Below are 24,333 nucleotides of genomic sequence, written 5' to 3'. Positions count from 1 at the left end.
TCGAGTTTCGAGTATCGAGTTTCGAGTTTCGAGTATCGAGTTTCGAGTTTCGAGTTTCGAGTTTCGAATCTCAAATTCAAATTTCAAGTTGCAGATTTTCGTTAATTGGTAATTGGAAAGCCAGCGATAAATCGGGAGCCTGTGTCTCCTTCTTTGTCATTGAATACTTCAAGCCTTACAGCAATAGCTTTGGAATCTGCGCTATTTTGTTATTGAATTACACTTTTACTGCGATTCCATATCAAATTTGTGTGATTGAGTTACGTAACAAGTGTACTGTACAGTCCATAACATTTGCAGCAAAAAAGAAAAAAGAAAAAAGAATAGGGCCCATGTCATTATAACGAGATCATCGGTCCGACTAATTTACTTCATTATGTCGAGACAATTGCTTCGGTTGAGAATGATAAGGGCGTTAAGTTGCCACAAAACTCATAGTGTTCAAGACAACTTAACGCCCTTCTCATTCTCAACAGACGAATTGTATAATGACACATGGAATACAACCACAATTGTGCATTTATTAAAATGCCCTGGTGCAAACTGGTTACATGTATAGACGGATAATATGACGCGATATTGATGAACAGAAAAAAGTACAGTCATGTGACGGGGAAGTGCTGACCGTAGGGAATTTACTCGTGAAAAACAAAGCAAACTCTTATTTTCTAGGCTTGTTATCGAATGTTTTAGATTTGACGATGCCGTATAATGATATCGCAGACGGGACCTGCCTTTCGTTATACGATTACATAGCTGCTATAACTTGACCGCCGCGTATAAAGCACCCGACTTTAAAAAGAAAAGGAAAAGAAGAGGATAAAAGAAGATGAAAAAGAATGGTGAAACTAACAGAGCTGTATCGCGCTAACCCTCCAGAAGCCGGTTGGAAGATTACTCTTTATGTTCGGCAATTTGCTTAAATGTCTTTGGAGTTCAGGTCTTTGTCAGACAGCTTCATTTATTTTGAGTATATTATCATTATATTTATGATCGCCCTGCTCTTCCTGCTGTTATTATTGTCAGCGACAAAGTATTTGCAATCGAGCAAGAAAGAGGTAATTAATTTTTTTCCTCATTGTCGATTCAGGAGATTCAAGCATGGCACAAATTCGAGTTCAAACTTTGTCAGCGAATTGCTGCTTTCCTAAAATAGCAATGTGACATTTTGTGATTGAATTATAAGTATGTAGCCCTTGTCTGGTGCAACATTAAATAACATGTCTTTGTACTGTGTTAAACTTTAAATAGTCTAAACTATAATCACATTGTGTAGGATAATCAGGACATTGTGACAAGAGAAAGTGGGCACTAGACCACACATTCCTGAGCACTGTGGTCACTACTGGTCATTCAAGGACTCCTCCAAGCACACGCCTGTGTTCTGACAGGTTCCGAAGTCCAGACTGTGTGGTTGTCATGGCAATGCACATGATATATGTATATACCAACTTCTGGTAGGAACCTGCGTCATCACCCTTCTCTCTCACTCTCTCACTCTCTCTCTCCCTCTCTCTCACCTCCCCCATGCTTTATTCACTCCCGCTCTTGGTTCCAATCTCCCTCTGTCCCTGTCTCCCCTTATTCTTTTAACCTAGACCACTTTCTCTCCCTACCCCTCTCTATCGACGGATCGTCTTTTCTTAGAATATATAGGGTTATTCATTTCATGCGAAATGGTGTCTTCCATCTGATGAAGCAAAGTTATGCAAGTATTAACAGTATGATATTTGAAAGTAATTAGTTTTAGAAAATGTTTCGTGTATTATGTGTATGAAAGTGTATTACATTGTGGTAAAACCAACCAAAAAATACGCTTCAACTGAAGACTCCACAAAACCCTCAAACTGCAGAATACCGTCCATCTAATTGAGCAAGATGGTACGTCTACCTCATGTTGCATCATTTTGGCTCAAACTTTCTCTTCTTTTGCTTCTGCTCTTCAAGGTGCGAGGATGTGTTGAGCATCCCAACTTTTGACAGTCTTCACAACTTTTGGTATTTCAGGTCAACCCAACTACATTGACGTGACACAATGGCACGTCGAGAAAAATGTCTGCAATAAAATCAATTTCTTGTAATGGCTCAACTAATGCAGAGGATGTACAAAATTTCGACTTTATTATAGGAATTCCTTTGGCAAAACTGAACCATATTGTAAATAATGTATGATATTTTTTAATAGTACCATTAAAGCAAGATATACATTTCCTTTAAAGACAGTTGTCTACGTAATTCAGCAGTCATGGTAGGGAAGTTATTCAACCACTCCTTGTCAGCATTCTGTGTGGTGAATGTTGATGTTACACGCATGTATTTTCTCTGTAGACCGAAAGGTTTGGATTGTGCTAAGTCGGTGCAAAAGTTAATTCTGTCTTGCATCGTAAGTTTGTCTTTGTCATTGAATTGCAGCTTTCCTACTTTAGCAATGGAACATTTTTTGATTGAATTGTGAATAGATTCTCCTGGTCTTTATAATCTCAGCGAAAAAAGATTTGAAATTGGGCAAGAAAGACTTGACTCGAATTTTAGCCATTTTCGAGTCTAGACTCGAAAATGGCAAAAGTTCGAGTTTCACCTTTGTCATTGCATTGCAGCTTTCCTACTATAGCAATGTAACATTTTGTGATTGAATTGTGAATAGATTGTCGTGATCTTTATATTGGCAGAAAAAACGGATTTGATATCGGGCAAGAAAGACTTAACTCGAATTTTGGCCATTTTCGAGTCTAGACTCGAAAATGGCAAAAGTTCGAGTTTCAACTTTGTCATTGAATTGCAGCTTTCCTACTATAGAAATGAAACATTTTGTGATTGAATTGTGAATAGATTGTCCTGATCTTTATATTGACAGCGAAGAAGGATTTGATATCGGGCAAGAAAGACCTGACTCGAATTTTGACCATTTTCGAGTCTAGACTCGAAAATGGCAAAAGTTCGAGTTTCAACTTTGTCAGTGAATTGCATTTTTCCTACTATAGCAATGTAACATTTTGTGATTGAATTGTAAATAGATTGTCCTGATCTTTATATTGACAGCAAAAACGGATTTGATATCGGGCAAGAAAGACTTGACTCGAATTTTGGCCATTTTCGAGTCTAAACTCGAAAATGGCAAAAGTTCGAGTTTCAACTTTGTCATTGAATTGCAGCTTTCCTACTATAGAAATGTAACATTTTGTGATTGAATTGTGAATAGATTGTCCTGATCTTTATATTGGCAGCAAAAACGGATTTGATATCGGGCAAGAAAGACTTGACTCGAATTTTGGCCATTTTCGAGTCTAAACTCGAAAATGGCAAAAGTTCGAGTTTCAACTTTGTCGATGAATTGCATCTTTCCTACTATAGCAATGTAACATTTTGTGATTAAATTGTGAACAGATTGTCCTGCTCTTTATATTGACAGCGAAAAAGGATTTGAAATTGGGCAAGAAAGACTTAACTCGAATTTTGGCCATTTTCGAGTCTAGACTCGAAAATGGCAAAAGTTCGAGTTTCAACTTTGTCATTAAATTGCAGCTTTCCTACTATAGCAATGTAACATTTTGTGATTGAATTGTGAATAGATTGTCCTGATCTTTATATTGGCAGAAAAAACGGATTTGATATCGGGCAAGAAAGACTTAACTCGAATTTTGGCCATTTTCGAGTCTAGACTCGAAAATGGCAAAAGTTCGAGTTTCAACTTTGTCATTAAATTGCAGCTTTCCTATTATAGAAATGAAACATTTTGTGATTGAATTGTGAATAGATTATCCTGATCTTTATATTGGCAGCAAAAACGGATCTGATATCGGGCAAAAAAGACTTAACTCGAATTTTGGCCATTTTCGAGTCTAGACTCGAAAATGGCAAAAGTTCGAGTTTCAACTTTGTCAATGAATTGCAGCTTTCCTACTATAGCAATGTAACATTTTGTGATTGAATTGTGAATAGATTGTCCTTATCTTTATATTGACAGCGAAAAAGGATTTGAAATTGGGCAAGAAAGACTTGACTCGAATTTTGGCCATTTTCGAGTCTAGACTTGAAAATGGCCAAAATTCGAGTCAAGTCTTTCTTGCCCAATTTCAAACCTTTTTTCGCTGAGATTATAAAGACCAGGGGAATCTATTCACAATTCAATCAAAAAATGTTCCATTACTATGGTAGGAAAGCTGCAATTCAATGACAAAGACAAACTTATGATGCAAGACAGAATTGACTTTTACACTGACTTAGCACAATCCAAACCTTTCGGTCTACAGAGAAAATACATGCGTGTAACATCAACATTCACCACACAGAATGCTGACAAGGAGTGGTTAAATAACTTCCCTACCATGACTGCTGAATTACGTAGACAACTGTCTTTGAAGGAAATGTATATCTTGCTTTAATGGTACTAATAAAAAAAAAATATCATACATTACTTACAATATGGTTCAGTTTTGCCAAAGGAATTCCTATAATAAAGTCGAAATTTTGTACATCCTCTGCATTAGTTGAGCCATTACAAGAAATTGATTTTATTGCAGACATTTTTTCTCGACGTGCCATTGTGTCACGTCAATGTAGTTGGGTTGACCTGAAATACCAAAAGTTGTGAAGACTGTCAAAAGTTGGGATGCTCAACACATCCTCGCACCTTGAAGAGCAGAAGCAAAAGAAGAGAAAGTTTGAGCCAAAATGATGCAACATGAGGTAGACGTACCATCTTGCTCAATTAGATGGACGGTATTCTGCAGTTTGAGGGTTTTGTGGAGTCTTCAGTTGAAGCGTATTTTTTGGTTGGTTTTACCACAATGTAATACACTTTCATACACATAATACACGAAACATTTTCTAAAACTAATTACTTTCAAATATCATACTGTTAATACTTGCATAACTTTGCTTCATCAGATGGAAGACACCATTTCGCATGAAATGAATAACCCTATATATTCTAAGAAAAGACGATCCGTCGATAGAGAGGGGTAGGGAGAGAAAGTGGTCTAGGTTAAAAGAATAAGGGGAGACAGGGACAGAGGGAGATTGGAACCAAGAGCGGGAGTGAATAAAGCATGGGGGAGGTGAGAGAGAGGGAGAGAGAGAGTGAGAGAGAAGGGTGATGACGCAGGTTCCTACCAGAAGTTGGTATATACATATATCATGTGCATTGCCATGACAACCACACAGTCTGGACTTCGGAACCTGTCAGAACACAGGGCGTGTGCTTGAAGGAGTCCTTGAATGACCAGTAGTGACCACAGTGCTCAGGAATGTGTGGTCTAGTGCCCACTTTCTCTTGTCACAATCCTACACAATGTAGTTTAGACTATTTAAACTTTAACACAGTACAATGACATGTTATTTAATGTTGCACCAGACAAGGGCTACATACTTATAATTCAATCACAAAATGTCACATTGCTATTTTAGGAAAGCAGCAATTCGCTGACAAAGTTTGAACTCGAATTTGTGCCATGCTTGAATCTCCTGAATCGACAATGAGGAAAAAATTAATTACCTCTTTCTTGCTCGATTGCAAATACTTTGTCGCTGACAATAATAACAGCAGGAAGAGCAGGGCGATCATAAATATAATGATAATATACTCAGAATAAATGAAGATGTCTGACAAAGACCTGAACTCCAAAGACATTTAAGCAAATTGCCGAACATAAAGAGTATTCTTCCAACCGGCTTCGGGAGGGTTAGAGCGATACAACTCTGTTTCACCATTCTTTTTCATCTTCTTTTATCCTCTTCTTTTCCTTCTCTTTTTAAAGTCGGGTGCTTTACGCGGCGGTCAAGGTATAGCAGCTATGTAATCGTATAACGAAAGGCAGGTCCCGTCTGCGATATCATTACGGCATCGTCAAATCTAAAACATTTGATAACAAGCCTAGAAAATAACAGTTTGCTTTGTTTTTCGCGAGTAAATTCCCTACGGTCAGCACTTCCCCGTCACATGTACTTTTTCTGTTCATCAATATCGCGTCATATTATCCGTCTATACATGTAACCAGTTTGCACCAGGGCATTTTAATAAATGCACAATTATGGTTGTATTCCATGTGTCAGGATACAATTGTCTCGACATAATGAAGTAAATTAGTCGGACCGATGATCTCGTTATAATGACATGGGCCCTATTCTTTTTTTTCTTTTTTTTTTGCTGCAAATGCTAAGGGTTGCACAGTACACTTGTTACGTAACTCAATCACACAAATTTGATATGGAATTGCAGTAAAAGTGTAATTCAATAACAAAATAGCGCAGATTCCAAAGCTATTGCTGTAAGGCTTGAAGTATTCAATGACAAAGAAGGAGACACAGGCTCCCGATTTATCGCTGGCTTTTCAATTACCAATTAACGAAAATCTGCAACTTGAAATTTGAATTTGAGATTCGAAACTCGAAACTCGAAACTCGAAACTCGAAACTCGATACTCGAAACTCGAAACTCGATACTCGAAACTCGAAACTTGATACTCGATACTCGAAACTCGAAACTCGATACTCGATACTCGATACTCGAAACTCGAAACTCGAAACTCGAAACTCGAAACTCGAAACTCGAAACTCGAAACTCGAAACTCGAAACTCGAAACTCGATGTTTAGCAACACACTCCACAACAGTGGCTGCAATCATGGCTATTTATAGCTATTCACACTCCTGAAGTAGTAGAATGTATCGAGCTATCAACAGAAGATGGATGCACCTTTCCATCAAAATCCACAGCTTTCAAGGAAAACTGCTCTTGATTTGGCGATCATATTCAGCCAGTTTCAACTGAAAACTCAATTCCTCTCACTCTCACTGACTGTGTCTACTTCACTGAGATCATGAGTGATAGTAGCACTGGTACCTGTAATGATATCATTAGTAGTACTACACTGTAGTAACAGCAGCAGTAGTAGAAGTAGTAGTGGTAATAGTAGTAGTAGCAGAAGTAGTAGCAGAAGTAGTAGTAGTAGTAGTAGCAGCAGCAGTAGTAGTAGTAGTAGCAGTAGTAGAAGTAGTAGAAGTAGTAGTAGTAGTAGTAGTAGTAGTATGCAGATCGTAGTAGTAGTAGTAGTAGTAGTAGTAGCAGCAGCAGTAGTAGTAGTAGCAGCAGTAGAAGCAGTAGTAGAAGTAGTAGTAGTAGTAGTATTAGTAGTAGTAGTAGAAGCATACAATGTACCAGTAGGAGCAATGGCACTAATATTTTAATACATAATCTATTCAAATATTACTGACTGTCAGTATCATAAGTTTACCATTGTCAATATTTCTGTAATCACTACCATTACCATTATCCTCAATAAGTTCTGATATATAATCATCATGGCTGAAAGATAAAAATTTCATTGCTTGGGTCTGTTCTTCATGGCTTCACAGGCAGACTGCAAAGTGCAGTAATGTATCTTTATAGCGGAATGGTACTTCTTGTATTACACACTTTAAGTCAAACAAAATGTCAACAGACCAAATTCCATACAAGGCACGTCAGCAGAATTAGTTGACCTTTTGGGTCACCATGTTAGATTTCATGTCATGTCCTCCCCCCCCCCCCCACCCCCCCCCACCCCCACTATAATTTGCAAGCGAGGGTTCCATTCATGGTTGAATACCATCACCTATTCGTGCACGACATGCAGAGTTTGTAATAGCTGAAACATGTTCTTTCTTGCCACAGTGGCGTGCTACAGAGCAGCTTTAGAAATACACAACATTCACATAGACATCAGGAAGTCAGATCGAGGTTATTAAGGTTCACCAAAATGATAGAAGTTTCAGCAAAATCAGACTTAAATCAAGACAGTTGTGTACACATTAGCTGCCAACACGTCTTTAGTGTATAACTTTACTATTAAATCATTCTGATGAAAATTACTATAAAGAAATAGTGGATTGTTTTGCATAGGAGCACAAACTATTTCAAGAATTACAATATGTAGAATTTCATGCATCAAAAACAGTTTTCACAGGCTAAAATGACTAATGAAAACTACAGTTAGTATTTTTACAAATAGTTAGCTGCTACATGTACAAGGTATACTATGTATGTGTATGGAGTGCAAATAAAAGTTTCACAGTTTTAACCAAATGATGCTATTGGTCACAACCATATGCAAATGAGCTGTGGTGATGACATCATCAACTCATAACTCTCCCATTGCTTTGTGCACCTATAACAATATCATTAAAAATTATGTTTTTAGTCAGCGATAAAACAAGTATTTAAACATACCTACTGTATCCCTCTCAAAGTCGCAGTCGCTACTCTATTGCAACACAACAAACATTTAATTCAAAAGAGATATTTTTGTTTGATGTCTTGTTGAAAATGGAAATTTAAGTGAAGATTGAAACACATGTGAGGCAACGACATACATATGTATCTGACTTGCACACGGTATGCAGTTGCCACTGTGTACTGGTACATGTAGGCCTGTGATGTACAATTGTACATGTGGTACAATGTATCAACATTTCATGAATAAAATATGAAACGACAAAACGCTATAGTAAACATTATTTATTACAAGTCTAATTTTGATCAAATTGGCTGTATTTTGTTTCTTCCTTTAAATTAATGCTAAAATGCACAGTAGTTTGTGGCTGCCAAATGCGGTACACCCTACAATTGTATGGTACTTGCAGGCCACACCCTCAAACAGTCTTTAGGCCAAAAAAAAAAATTGTTGCATTGGCGTAACATGAGATTTTCAAATAGGGTCGGTCGGGCGGATCTTTTTTTTTTTTTTTTTTTTTTTTTTTTTTTTTTCTACCTGCATTTTACGTGTAAAACTCGTGCTCAGCTCAGTAAACAGTTACAACTGCTGCACCGAATGTGCTGTGTTCATCTATTCTACAAATCATTTATGAGGCCGATATTACTGGAATTATACCCCTTCACAGAATTTAAAGATGTTGAAATCCCTATCCTGAATGTTTTCACTTCATATTTTACTATTTTGACTTAGATAAGATAGATGCAAATTGACCCATATGTACGATCTTTTCATCGCACACAGCGATCTCTATTACAGTCCCACATATACAGATTCGTGTAAGTTCTCCACACAAGAAACCTATGGCAAAACTGTGCACAATACATCGCAGTCTGAATGCTACGTATACACTGAATAAATCTTGTTAGAGTACGTGTCCGTGTTGGAAACAGATGACGTACTGATCAAGGAAGGCTTATGCGAGGCGCTAGATCTCTCCCTCGTACATCCGATATCCCCAGAGCCGTTTCCACTTCCGGGTTTGTGCGATCGCGATCGCAATCAACAAAATATTTGATATCGATAGCAAAAAAAAATAATAAAAAAACATGGGGTCGGCGGAATTTTTAGGGTCGGGCGGGTTACGCCAATGCAACAATTTTTTTTTTTTGGCCTTACTGTACAGAAGCCAGTAGCTTTTCACAAAACTACAGGGGGGGGGGGGGGGTGACAATAAACATGGTGTAAATCTGTAAAACTTCAATGTTTCAATCAAGTTTATGCGCATACAACATGATAGCTGGAAGGTTATGAGAAATATTATCCCATCTTTACCAGTAATCTTTTTTCCACTTTAATACCATTTGTGCATATATTTTGTATTGTGTTCAATGATCTGCTCTCCCCAACTGGATGAAAGTCGAATTGACATGTACCACTTTGTATCATGTATTCTTTTCTTGTTGGAAATAAATAGACAATTGAAGGGAATTGAATTGAATACCCCCCCCCCCCACACACACACACACAAATCATTTTGTAAAGGACCATATATGTTATGTGTGTATAATATTTTGTGCATATGGAACTTGTATGACAATTCTGCGAGTGACTTAATTTGTGATTAACAACCTAGATAAAAGAATAAGAAATAAGGTCTGTTTTCCATTTTCAGGTTAACAATTTGGTATATACAGCACATCTGTCAATTTCCCAATCAGTTGACTCACAAAATTCGTGAAAATAAAAGCACAGTAAAATGTATCATAAAATATACAGTACTAAACATTACAATGATACCCGTGCATGATGCAGCCCTATTGATCTGGATATGAACTTTTCAAATGGCACCATAAGTATTGTATGGGACTAAGGGAAAAGGAGTGAGGGAAGTCCGAAGTCCACTGGATTCCAACAAACACGCTGTTGTTTCAAAACCGACTAGATTGCAATAACAAAAAACAGAACCACATTAAAGGCATTGTTTAACATTGTGTTGGCTATAATATTCCAAAATCTATGAAGCTTCCTTAAACAGAACTACATGTTATACTTGACTAGCATTCAAATGAAGACATGCACTTTGTATTCCGTTGAATAAAAAAAAACCAACAAAACAAATATACCCTTGAAAATTGTGCTGTCATCAACAAGATATTTAATAGCAAAAATTTCAACAAACAAAATATCACTCTTCCATTCAAAATCATTTCAAAATGGTTAATTCTAACACTACTCTTCACCAAAAAAAAAAAGTAGAATATATGGTAACTTTGGTCATGCCCAATTTCTTTTGTCACTTTTTCATTTTTTCCCTCATTGATTTTGATCAATTGCATTTTTTTCATAGTTTCATTTTTTTAAAGTACCAGAGACCGTGGCAGTTCAGATTATTCATAGAACTTGAAATATCGTTACACTACAATGAAATGACAACTTAGGACTAAAGGCCTGCGTAAATTTCTCATCAAAAAGACTAAGAATTCAAACCTCTGAATCAAACAGAATGCTGATGAGGAAAATGAGCAAGATGACAGAAAACTGTTGAAAGTTTGCTTATGATTGGGTGTACTGAATAAATGAGCAGACATACTGGATGTTATTTTCCAATCATGAGTACTGTATACGCCAAATATTTCACAAGGTTCTTATTTTCGTGAATTTCGCCAGTCAAGTGCTATTCGCAAAATTAAAGACACAAAAATAATGACTCTGATCCCAACATGAATGTGACGCACATGTATACATTTCTCCATTCAGTACAGTAATCCACGCTCGCGAATATAACCACTCGCCAAGTCATCAGGAAGTCCCGATTCGCGAAAATTTAGACTTGCTAAATATATGGCGTATACAGTAGCTTATTCATTGTTAACACTGTTCTTCCAGTGGGCCCACCATTATCATTACCCCAGTGCTCACTGCCTGGTACCCAGTCATACACTGGTGTGAAAAGGGGCATCATGGGTAAAAACTTTGAACAAGGACATAAATGGGGTAAAGCATCACGCAGGACTTGAACTAAGGACTTCTTGTTTGAAAACCCATACAGAGTTGTAGCCTTCAACCACTGTACAACACTGTGCCATGCAGATTGGCCACTCCTAATACACTGTATCAACAGCTTGATGTACTTTATCTAGTCCTAGCAAAATAAATGGAATATGAATTGCATTATATACACATCATACACACACAAAAGTGAATATATATTAGCTGTCAGTTGTTTCCAGCTTTATTGATGGTTTCACTGTATACCAAAGACAGCACAGCAATTCTGGAATGGATAAGTTTCCATCGGCAGGAATTTCACATCATCTGTCATTGTCTACTACAGTCATTTCTTCTTTAACCCCCTAACCACCACCAAAATGCACATTTATGGACACAATGCACAGTACACAAGCCATGGCCTGGTCATGACACAGTTGGGAAATATGTGTTTATGAAAGTGCATTTTATCGCCGTTCGCTGTCAATCAACCATGAGACATGTACATCGCAGCCGATGAATCATTGGACTGCCTGATAGCCGCAGTGACTCAATACAACCCCTGCCGGCTGCTCTCGCCTGGCGACGACATGGACCGTCCATTTACACTTTTTAACGAGCGCGTAATTAGGCTACAAGTTTAGCAGTCGTACACGTGGATGTCGTTGCACGGGGTGGTAACAGGTGTACGTGAGTGATGACGGATTGCTCTGAAAGTCAACATCATTCTCTTTTTCAAAAAAAAAAACATCCTTACTTTCTCACCAATTACAAACTACACACATTGTACGTGCAGTCGGCATCGATGGGTTCATGCAGTCATCCATGTTATCACAAACACAATGACGTGTAGAATTCTTTCAATATGTGAGCTGCTATTTTCCTTCCTTGCAATAAAGTCATTGTATCGTATAATCTTCTCACAATGAATTTCAAGCAAAAGACAGTATAATTCCATAATTTCCCACCTTCCTTGCATTTTATACAGATATCATTTCAGTATCTTCCCTACAAAATTAATTGATTATGCAAATATTTGGCAACCAACAACTGAAAAAAAAAATATGCTAGTATTTAATAATCAGTTTGTTATATCAGAAATGTGGACATATTTAATAATTTAGATGCAATAAGAAGCAAATAAAGTAAGTTGATAAACAACAAGTATTAAACAAGCATGGCATATATTGTAACATTTGTACAACAACATGCATGTACACCGTGTGTATCCTGTCATTCTCTCTATACTGTTTGGCATTTGTTAGTATGGATACACTCTTTCCTATCCCGTGTCTTTCCTCCAAAGGGGATGGACAGAAGATTTAATCCATTAACCTCTTCGAGACATCTGTCCTCTCAATTGGCGGGACCCAGCACAGATGCACTTTCCAATTTATCCGCCTGGCTCACTCAAGACTATGGGTCCCCAGTATCATTTAGGATCCCTACACTACAAGCCCAGTAAAGGCAATCCCCAATAAACATTGAATGACTTCCATAACAGACGAAAATATACGGAGGTATGTACAATGTTTTACACTGGGGCCTACATTTTCTTAGAGTGACTGAGCACACTTGGGATCTGAAAAGGCATGTCTGCGCAATATATACTGGCACAGTTTAAGGACATTGTGCTATTTATACTGTATGTGAAATACTGCTCACATGTGTCATGCAATGTTAATTTCATGAGAACAATGTCGAGACAAACATACTATGCAGACCCATGAGTTACACACGAATCTTGAAGATCAATTCAAGGCTACCTTGTAGCTCACATTTAATTAGTTTTCATACAAAGAACAAAAATGTTCAGGCTAGTGTTTTTGTGGAAGAGGTAAAACTATTACACTATGCAGTTTCAAGTGGAGCAAACAATTTGAGCAGTTTTATATCCAAAACTCATCCAAACATACGAAGACACAATGTGTACACACAGGCAGAGACATTCATGAAGAAACACACGGCTATAAAAGTACAACGGTGTATAATGCTTCACACAAGTTACAAATGTATATAATTATACCACACATCTATACACTAGGGCAAAATTCTGGTACCCAGTAAATGTACACATTCCAAGAACACAGTATCAAGAATTTCATGGAGACATGTGTCTGCAGCTCGCTACACACATGTCGTATGCAATGAGATCCAGTCAGTCCACACAGTGCAAATAACTTCCTACATAATTTAGAAGAGCCAACTGGCTCCAACAGATCATTAGTGACCAGAAAGTCAAGCACAAAGTGAATCCTACTGCGATTCTTGGAAAACTGCACTTGCCAAATGATTCCATCGCTTTTCATTTTGCAAACTATCAGTTAGATAATATCAGTAACCCTCAGACTCGCTGCTGCTAAGAAAGCCTCTTCCCAGTTTCAATGACGTAACAGTAACCAGAACTGTTATATAAAATGCCCTTTTGTTTATTACTGTATCTCCTTGGCAGCTTTTGGAGCCATGAAGAAAAACTGAATCAAAATGTTTAAGCTAATGGGGGCTATTTCTACAGCATTATTCAAGATCACATCATACACTCAAAATCCTTTTTTACCCTCCCTCCCCCATCCACTTTTAATCTTCAAAGTGCCCTTTCTCAAAAATACACCCTTGATACTACAGATCAGTGCAATATACACATACAGGGTATTACATAAGTTCTTTAAAGGGATAGTACAGTATTGGTGGAGATGAGAATTTGGCTTTTAACTCTTTGAGAGATACCAAGAAAACACTAATGATATAGTACAGAGCATACCATTTTAAGAGGAATTTAAAGTTTAGTTGATGAAAATCGGGTTTGGAATGACTGAAACATCCAAAAACAAAGTAAAACATTTAAGCGATAGTAATAAAGTGTGGGTCCCACACTTTATTAGAATCGCTCTTTTTTGGATATCTCAGCCATTTCAAAACCAATTTTCATCAAATAAACGTTGAATTCCTCATAGAATTACATGCTTTTTCATATTTCATAAGAGGTTTCTCATTTTCTCACCAAAAAATGTTACAAACCTGAAATTAGGTCTCAACCAAAACTGTACGATCCCTTTAATACATGATCTCCTTTTCCCACTCAACCCTGCAAAAGGAAGTAAGAATCATATAAGACATAAGAGTCATGTAAAGGCGTAAAACATGAGGGTACATTCCTCATGTTCCTTCCGACCTCCCGTGATCGACATAGAGACTCCAAAATATCATCACAAATTTGCAGGCATATTCAACAGGCTGCACGCAGCTTTTCTAGGGCCATGGACAAAACAAAATCTATAAAAAAAAATTTTGGTAGGGCAAACCAGAAAATCAAGAGGGTAATAAAAATACCTCCTGCTCCAAAAATACAGATTCACTTTCATGTACATGTGGATTGAGAGGAGGCAGTAATATTAGTAGAGCACATTACTGAATGTTTGAGGAAAATCAGACAAACTGTTCAAAAGTTATGGATTTTTAAAGTTTCTTTGAAGTCACTTCTGGATGAGAAGACTACTACAGTGTATGATGTCACATGCATAAAACCACATAAGGAAAATATATGAATTTCACAAAATTCTTTGTTTTTTTCAAAAAGTACACATTACTGACATATGTTATGGGTAATATCCTTCCCCGTCTTCTGAAAGAGGCAAATCAAGTGCTCTTTTATTATGGGAGCAAAGTGAAAATATTTTGAACTTTCTTTATATTCTATACCATCCTACGCATGTGAAACCACAAGCTGTAGTACATTTGTAGTCTTCTCATCCAGCGATGGCGGCACTGAAACTTCAAAATGTATAACTTTTCAACAGATTGTCTGATTTTCCTCAAACTTTTACTGATGTGTTAGAACTACTAATATTGCTGCATTCTCTTAGTCCAACTGCTACATATCCATTCTGGGCCATCAGTGCTGGAACTCTCTCACAGGATTTTTGCCTTCTGAAGTAATATTTTCCATAAAATTTCATTTCCTCTTGGAAGGACAGTGAAGAAAAAAAGTAAAGAGAATCTTACAACCTCCATATCTCCTATCATGAATGATACGAACCTTATGTAACCCTATGATTATGACTCTCAATCTAATCACACCAACATATAAATTTGAATTGATAATACAAAATCCAATTACAAATTTCAAATTGTTGACCACCTGGGCGCGTATACTGCATGTAAAACAAAAGTCCCCCTTTGTGAAGTAATTGCTCACACTAGGCAGCCACTTTTGGGATTAGGAAGCTTCAACAACAAACATTCATACAGTAGCTTTCTATAACAATTCAGCATGGATATCACAATGTTGCAATTGTTTTATGAAAAATTACTTGTTCCATATCAGAATCTCGATAGGAAACAGATTTGGCATACAAAGAAAAGCTGACGATGACAACTTTCAGAACAATTTTTTTTTCTTCATGTAATTCCATGAGATTTAGATGTGACAAAATTAAAGCAAGTTAAATTCCAGTTTCATGTAATGAATTCCTTTATTGAAAACTCCACATGTTTCTTGGTTTGGTCTGTGGCCCAGAACTCATACTCTATTTAAGCCGAATCCTCCCATATCCAGTAAAAATTAATTACCAATCCATATGCCAGACTATTTGATATGCTCAATTTAGAAAAAAGGCTGCTTTAATAACTTGATTTGCCTTGAGTATTAAAGAGTAAAGCCAAATTCTCTGTTGCTTCTTTTTCTAAATTGAGAATATTTTTTGGACAACTTCAACTTAAAACACGACATCAGTCAATCACAGAGTTGGCAAGGAAGGAGTCCAGATTTGGCATCAAACCAAATGCTGGACGTGTCAGAAAAATTACGTCACAGCCAGTAATCAGACAACATTGTACGGATACTTTGGCAGAGGTTGGGCTGTGTGGCAATTCAAATGTCTGGCCATTTGAACAACATTAAAAGAAAAGTGGATCGTTTCCTTCCACTTGATGGATGGAAACGATTTAGCCAACAGATCAAACAGACTGTGAGCTCGAACAGTTTCTTTGAAACGATCCTTGAACTACAATTGTAGGCAAGCATGCTGGTAATAGTTACAATACATGTAATCTCTACACAAGAATCTCTGATCATTTCCTGTACATATTTTCTGAAGTTATATCCCCCATTTTTACTATTCTCCTCTTGAAGAAATGGAATTTAAACAGGATATTTTTAACTTCTTGGACAGATTCAAATATGGCATACTGTGAAACCAGAAATTTTCATGTGCTTAAAATTTTCGCGAATTTTGCGAGGAGTCAAAATTCGCAACATTACAAAGAAGAAGAAGAAAACAACCTCACAAAACTTTTGAACTCACCCTATTCTGGAGGAGCTGTGACCCTGAGCGCTGAGGGTGCTGCTTGTCCCCTTCTCCAAGTCTCGGCTCTGGGAGCTAGACTCCGCCTCCTCGCCCTCCCCCTTCTTGGCCCCCTTCTGGTTCCCGTTCTCGTCCTGGCCGCTGCCCTCCGGCTCGCCGACGTCGAACATGAGGTGCATGCGGTAGCTGACGACCTTGACCGCGCTGAAGAGGATGGCGACGAGGATGCCGTAGACAATCCATACTGCTAGAGTTGGGGCGAAAGCCTGGGGAAAGGGGGGGGGGGGGAATGAACAAGTCATTTTAAGGTACAGAACAGAAAATTTATCCAACTTCATAACGTAAAGAAACTGTACCTAAAAGTAAAACAAGTTAACTTTAGAATTATACTCCTTTCACAGCTGCATATCATTGCTGCTTTCAAGTCCATAAATTCAAATTAGTCTAATATTTACACTATAACTAACATAAGCGATAAATTTCATTAATAGTCTTGTCATCATTGCTTTCATTATTACTATAGCACAGAGTTATCACTATTATCAATATCACGATCAATATCAATGACAACAAAATGATTATCATCATCATCATGATAATATCTACTCTGGCAACGCTGCATTATACATTTAATTTCTTAATTTTTCTCATTACACATACACACATATAAACGAATCAGTCTTCATGAAACCGTACTCCACAAGGTCAAGCGCAAATGAGATGAACCCAGCGCTAAATCCATACTTTCTAATAACAGGCACTTCCTCATTTCCAGTGGGCCCCCGCCCCTGCTCAATCAATACGGATCCATAACCCCCTCAGATAATATTTGTGAATGGCTGGAAAACCGAAAGAAGTCAATGGCTGTATGCGTCTGCATTCTGATGACATACAAATTTAGTCAAATCTACGATTGTACAATATGTGATAGGAATGTGGTGTACACAATACGTCTGTCAGCTCATAATTCATTGGTAATTGTACAGAGACTCCAACCCCAAGCACCTTCTGATCTGGAGATTCTCCCGCCCGAAACCCCTAGCAAACGGGAGACTCCAAGTTGATGTGTGCGAAGCGCGAAGTTCAGGGTTCTAGATGTTCTCTGGTGCTATCTAAGGCTTATTTTTTTCAACATACGATAGCAATAAGTAAAAAATCCTTTCCACCGGGAGACACAGAGCCAGGGCGGGAGAAATCAAATCTCAAACGGGAGAACGGGAGATTTTGCAAAAATGGGCTTTCGGCGGGAGATCTCCCGTCGAAAACGGGAGAGTTGGAGTCTCTGATTGTAACTGGCAGTGAGAATATAAACCTAATGTGTTCTCTTGATGTGGCAGGCTGCTACAGCATTTATGCATCAAGCTATTTAGTGGTGTCTACAAACGTCTAATACCCAGTGTGCATATTCAATCTCTGCACCATGTCGAGACAGTATATTCTGATGTATGCACACCAGCAGTTGTGATTTTTTTTCTCTCTTTTTTTTTTCTTTTTTTTTTTGGGGGGGGGAGGGGAAGGGAGGGACATACAACTGAAAGTAAAATGCCTTTAGTTTTTGTTGTTTTGTGCAGAGTGGCATAGGGGGCCTGAAATTTCACAGGGAGGCATCTGGGAAGCAATTAATAATTGAGGGGCACCCATCTTTACCCCTTCCCCTCCCCAACATTTCTACAGAAGTATGGTGAATCGGTGCATTCTAGGGAAAATAGCAGTGTTGGTTGGGACATTCTCTTTCAGTCTTCATGATGTCACAACCATGTGGCTTTCTGTCACAGCATAAATAATTCAACTTTTAGATGCGTGCAAGCTTGGTATTTCATTTCTTTCTTCTTTCTTTCTTTTTTTTTTGAGAGATCTCAACTAATAATTTTCACAGACAGTGCCATTCATAAAAGATCAACATAATTGTTAAGATCATTTTGGCTTCATGTTACTCAAGCAGGGCACCAAGTTTATCATTTGCTCAGGTTTCAGATTACGGCAGACAGAATAATTATAATATTATTTTTTTTTTTTGTCAGATTGGGACATTTCACTCACAACTTGAACTGTCACTGGATGTGATTGGTACCCCAGCCAAACAGCACTCACTGTGGAAAGGAATAATCAAGTTTAAATTCCCTCTGAAAATTGATGTCAATGGGTAAGAATTTTTGTTAGGCCCAACTTCACCAGAAGTACCATATTGCAGGGGAAAACTTGATCATTGTAAATTATTGTGTATGAAATGGCAGTATCATAGAAAACTGAGTAATTTCCTTTCCAGTATTACACTGTACCTCACTTGTAACATTACAAGGAATATTCTTGAGGTAATGACTAAAGATATTATCCCATATTTATTTTCATTCATTTCTGCAGCTTAATCGAAAATACATGTACATAATATGTATCTCAACTTGACAAGAAAGAGTTAGATCGTTTTGCAAAAGAAAAAAAAATGTTTCATTTCTTTGTAATTTCATCTAAAAAAAAGTAATTACCATGGCAATGCATTGCCTGACATTGATGCACATAAAACAATTCTATGTATGCCATATTTCAAGCCAATCACTCCAAAATTGCAATTTCTATGACTTTGAAAGACAACATTTTGGGATTAAGTAACAAACCAACTAACCGACAGCCTGATTGACCGACCAGTTATTTCTACATATATACCCCCTTATACACAGTTTGTGTGGGCTGGGGTACAACAAAAAGAAAAACAAACAAAAAAACAAACAAATGAGAGTAGTCTCCACTGTACGTACTGTAATGAGGTACCAGGTAATGGGGGTATTCCAGCTAAATGGGACAGGATTTGAATAACTACTTTTTCATGTGATAATGTGACAAAAAAAAAAAATTCACCTCTTTATCAAGTACTCTGATTAACTGGGTGAAATCTCTTCTCCCCAACCCAATGCAATTAAGCGGAGAGTACATTTAAAACTAAGGCCAACACACACCACACAACTTTGCCATGATTCACCAGTTGTAGGTCTTAAGACCAGGGGCCTGTTGCATAAAAGTTACAAGTATGGTAACTTTGCCATCCAATGGTAACTACCATGGTAACAATACTCAACAGCCAATCAAAATCAAGAATTCCATGGAAGGTACCATTGGATGGCAAAGTTACCATAATTGTAACTTTTATGCAACGGGCCCCAGAAGTGTCATGTCATCAGCCTTGCCAGTTTGGCTGGGTCTTATATATATATATATAACACAGTGCTTATATAGCGCATATCACTACCGTGGTGTCTCTATGCGCTTTAAGGAGAGGGATGAAGTAGAAAGAAGAAATGCAGTGTACAATATGTGTACCATAAATGCAGAACCAAACTCATTCATAATACTTTTTGAACAGAAATGTCTTGAGAGCAGTTTTAAACTTTAACACTGTGGGAGCTTCTTTTATATAACACGGAACAGCGTTCCACAGTGTGGGAGCAGCATGGGCAAAAGATCGCTCACCATAAAACTTTGTCGTAATAATAGGACATTGGAGAAAATTTTTCTGAGTTGATCTTAAATTACGAGAGGGAGCGTACCTGACCAAGAACTTACTGAGATATTCTGGTGCCATTGATTGGCGGCACTGATAAGTCAGTAACAGTATCTTGAAAACTATACGTGACTGAACAGGAAGCCAATGGAGCTGTTTCAAAATGGGGGTTATGTGAGAATTCTTCTTTGTGCGGGTGATCAATCTTGCAGCTGCGTTATGAATTGCCTGGAGTTTATGTAACTGTGAGTCAGAGATATTATACAACAAACTGTTACAATAGTCTAAATGACATATAACAAAAGCCTGAACAAGCTTCTTAGTGGTCTTAACATCCAAAAACTGACGAACTTTTCCAAGCTTATATAAAGCGAAGGATGCTGATTTACATTTCTCTGAAACAAATTTGTCCATGACCATATTCTGATCGAATATCACACCAAGGTTTTTGGCTGTTTTACCAGGTACAATGGAAGTACTGTCAATCTTTATAGCAGGAAGTTCCATTCTTCTGCGAAATCGAGATGTAAGGTGTAAGATCTCAGTTTTTTCATCATTCAGTTTAAGACCATTTTGGATTGACCATAGTTTAATCTCTCTGATACAACATTCTACTCGAGAGATTGCATCCTGCATGTTACAAGGTTGAAATGAAATGTATATCTGAGTGTCATCAGCATAACACATCCCTGACATTCGGTTGGACATGATAATATCGTGTAAAGGAGAAGAATACATGGTAAACAACACTGGGCCAACCACAGAGCCCTGGGGGACACCGATATCTAATACATGAGCAGATGATTCTAACTTCTCTATTACAACTGTCTGCCTTCTCTGCTTCAAGTATGATTCAAACCATTTATAAGCAAGAGATGTGATACCAAACTTGTGTTGCAGCCTGTGCAGTAAAACATCATGCCTGATGGTGTCGAATGCCGATGAAAAATCAAGCAGAACAAGTATGGTTTCATTGCCATGGTCTAGAGAAAGATTAATATCATTTGACACTTTAAGTAATGCTGTTTCACAACTGTGGAATGGTCTGTACGCAGACTGCAGGGGTGAGTGTAAATTGCTATCAGAAAGATAATGCTGAATCTGCCGAACTGCAGCTCTCTCTATAATCTTTCCAAGAAATGAAAGATTAGCAACTGGTCGATAATTCTTCAACTGCTCGGGATCCAACCTTGACCCTTTCATGAGGGGAAAAACAATGACATCCTTCAGACTTTTAGGAAATGTACCCTCTTCAAATGATCTATTTACGACGCATGTGATATATGGAGCAAGTTCTACAACACACTTCTTTACAAAACAAGTTGGCATTGGATCAAGTTTACATGTTGCAGCACTCGACTTCTTGATAATTTCCTCTACTTCATAAATCTTCATTCTTTCGAACTTAGAGAAATTCACGTTCTTGCAAATCTGGTCTGGAGCTGGTGTGGGATCTGTACTCATGCTACACAAACTATCAGATATTTGTCTAACCTTATCAACGAAAAAATTCTGAAAATATTCAGGTAATGCCACAGAATCAACACTAGGTAAAATTAAGGAAGGGTTAGGCTTAAACATCCTTTCAAATTTCCGGAACAACTCACGAGAGCTACAGTCCTCAAACTGTCCTTGATGATATTCTCTCTTTCTTGTCGTGAGTGCTTTCTTATAGTGACAACAAGCTTTCCTGAAGATTTGATGGTGTACCTCCAACTTGGTTGACCGCCATCTACGTTCAAGGCGTCTGAGATCTTGTTTCAGCTTATGAAGGTCTTCGTTGAACCATGGAGCATGGGGGCGAGGGAAAATCAAGCGAGTAACCAGTGGCGCATGCTCTTCCAGTAATTCAGACAGGACTGAGTTGTATAGCTGTACCAGTTGTTCCAGATCATTAGGGACAGATGCGTATAACATAGAGCTCCTGACATCCTCTCGGAACACATCAAGATTGATCTTATGAAGTTTCCTAAACGTAACTTCTGTCCTCTGTTGCTTTGGCTTATCAATCATCAGAGAGCACATTAGGGCACAATGGTCAGAGGGAAGGTAGTATGTGGAGTCCAATTCAGAGACAAGGTTATCAGACATACGAGTCAGGAGGAGGTCCAATGTGTGCCCCCTGAGGTGAGTTGGTATAGTGACATGCTGTTTTAGGTTCACAGAGTTGATCATCTCCAGAAAACAGGATGCATCTCTATCTGAAGGATTATCTACATGGAAATTGAAATCACCTGCCAGCATTAGCTGATTTGGATACACAGCAATCTGTTCAAGAAATGAGGAAAACTCATCAAAGAAAACCTGCGTAGTTGACCGGCCAGCTTCAGTTCTTTGAGGACGATAGACCACCATGAGGCGAAATGATGATTTTTCTTTTGCACTAAGTAGAAGATCAATATACTCAAATGATGTAAACTGTCTTGTGTCGTACTTGTGAACATTGAAAACTTTCTCAATGCATACTCCCACACCTCCACCCAAGCGACTCTTGCGAGGAGCGTGATGGAAATCGTAATTCTTGAGGCAGCTAGTTAGATCAGCAATAGCTCGATCATCTCTCACATCACCCGACAGCCAAGTCTCAGTCAATGCTAGAATATTAATATGGTGATTGATTATGAACTCACAGATTACCGGTGTTTTTGATGTTATGGACCGTGCATTCCAGAGAGCGAAACGACATATTGATGACAGACCTCCTTCTTCGGGGCATAAAGCAGCATGGGGCCTGGAAGTTGAGCGCTTCTTGCCACCTTTTCTTCCCCTCTTTGTTGGCTGTTTGGAAGATATCTCGAGTTCATTGATAGTCGACCACACTGAAGGACTGACACGTCGGTGAACATGGTTGATGGCAAGGAGTTCAGACCTATCATACTGAATTCTCTTCCTTGCTGTATTCTGGGTTGTTCGGGATGAAGCTGCAGTGGCATCATGGTTAGCATTGGAAGTACCATGCTGTAGAAGAGGCCCTGGGTTTTGCTGCACATCACCACACTGTACAATGTTAAATGTGGAGTCTGCATTACTGTAGTAAAGTACTGCCTTCCCTATGAACTTCACTTTGACAATGGGACATTTAAAATGCCATTCCAGTTGCTTAGTAGACTCAGGTGTTATTAGGCTTACTTCTTTGTCTGCCTGGCCAGAGTTGCAGAGGATGGTCAGGACAACAATAAGCCACACCAGAATAGAAGACATTGTCCCTCCAGAGGCTCTGCTCAATCACAATAGGACCTTTGTATAAGGTGTTGCTGCTCAGGAATCATGCTGCTGTAGCTGGGTCTTGCCCATGTAATGGAGTTTGAGCAGCACAAGAATATCAGATAAATCCAAAAACAGAGTTTACCAATCATGAGGATAATGAAGCAGAATTGCAGTTCAAAATTTGTCCAGTAGTGTCAGTGATAACTCCCAAGCACTCTGATAATAACATGAATGAGAATAATCTGCAGTTACCAGCAAGGAATAGCAAAGAGTTGGAGAGAGGTAATCAAGCAGCTGTGAGGCGCTTGACTCTCTCTTTACTAATGTCAGTTGTCAGTTGTCTTAATGTCAGTTGTCAGTTGTCTTAATGTCAGTTGTAGAGATTTGACACGTCAAATTTTCACAATCAGTCGTGGGCTTTCCGCCAATCAAGATACAGTAAAATGCAAGCACACGAAGTGCACAATGCGTGCGCTTCTATACTCTTTGGTATGGCTGCACTGAAGCCAGAACGGTTGTAAGCCTAGCTGTGTAATCTGATCGTATAGTGCGCGGTATCATGCGGCTGGTCTGATCATGTAGTTCGCGATGGGCTTTTAATATACAGATTTCATTCTCTTTTGATACAATCATATAGAAACATGTGACCTGCTATGGCAAAAGGATCTGAAAGTCGCTGACGGCTGAGGCAAGAAAATCGAGTTTGAAGTCAGATCATCAAAACTGGTCAAAACCATCAAATTTCTGATTTTGGCATGATTTTGTAGTGTAATGTTTCGTCTATCATCTGCCGAAATTTCGAAGCCAAATGATCAAAGGAAAGGCAAGAAATTAGTGCTTTTCAGGGCCATGATTTTCCAAATTTCAACAGAACAGAAAATGTGTCGGAAGATTTGGATTGAGCACCGCAGATAGACTCTGCCCTTAACAACAAGGGAGTGACCTTATTGGTCAATGCGTGGCATCCTGTTTACTGATTGGTCGTGCATAGACCGCTGGCACAAGCTTGAATGAACATCGCAAAGGTTGCTAGGAACATACCTTCTACTGTCACAAGGTGAAAATTGTCTTACCTCGCCTTGATCACGATTGCGTTGGAAGGAAAACTTTGAAGGCAGTTTTCTCAAAACGCTGATTTCTTAGACTACTCG

At 38.3% G+C, this 24,333-nt stretch overlaps 1 protein-coding gene across 1 annotated transcript in view; it reads right to left on the bottom strand.

Moving 5' to 3' along the window:
• Positions 1 to 24,333, bottom strand: part of LOC139739042 (pecanex-like protein 1) — a 136,182-nt gene that overhangs the window by 101,204 nt on the left and 10,645 nt on the right. Inside the window, exon 2 of the mRNA XM_071649658.1 lies at positions 16,483 to 16,748. Coding sequence (XP_071505759.1) covers positions 16,483 to 16,748 — 266 coding nt within the window. The remainder of the gene's footprint in view (positions 1 to 16,482; positions 16,749 to 24,333) is intronic.

This window comes from Diadema antillarum, unplaced genomic scaffold (assembly GCF_040938485.1).
Source record: "Diadema antillarum isolate AM-2024a unplaced genomic scaffold, OU_Dant_1.0 scf00000029, whole genome shotgun sequence".
Taxonomy (NCBI): domain Eukaryota; kingdom Metazoa; phylum Echinodermata; class Echinoidea; order Diadematoida; family Diadematidae; genus Diadema; species Diadema antillarum.
Note: the sequence above shows the minus strand (reverse complement) of the source record. Positions and strands in the feature narration are given on the sequence as shown.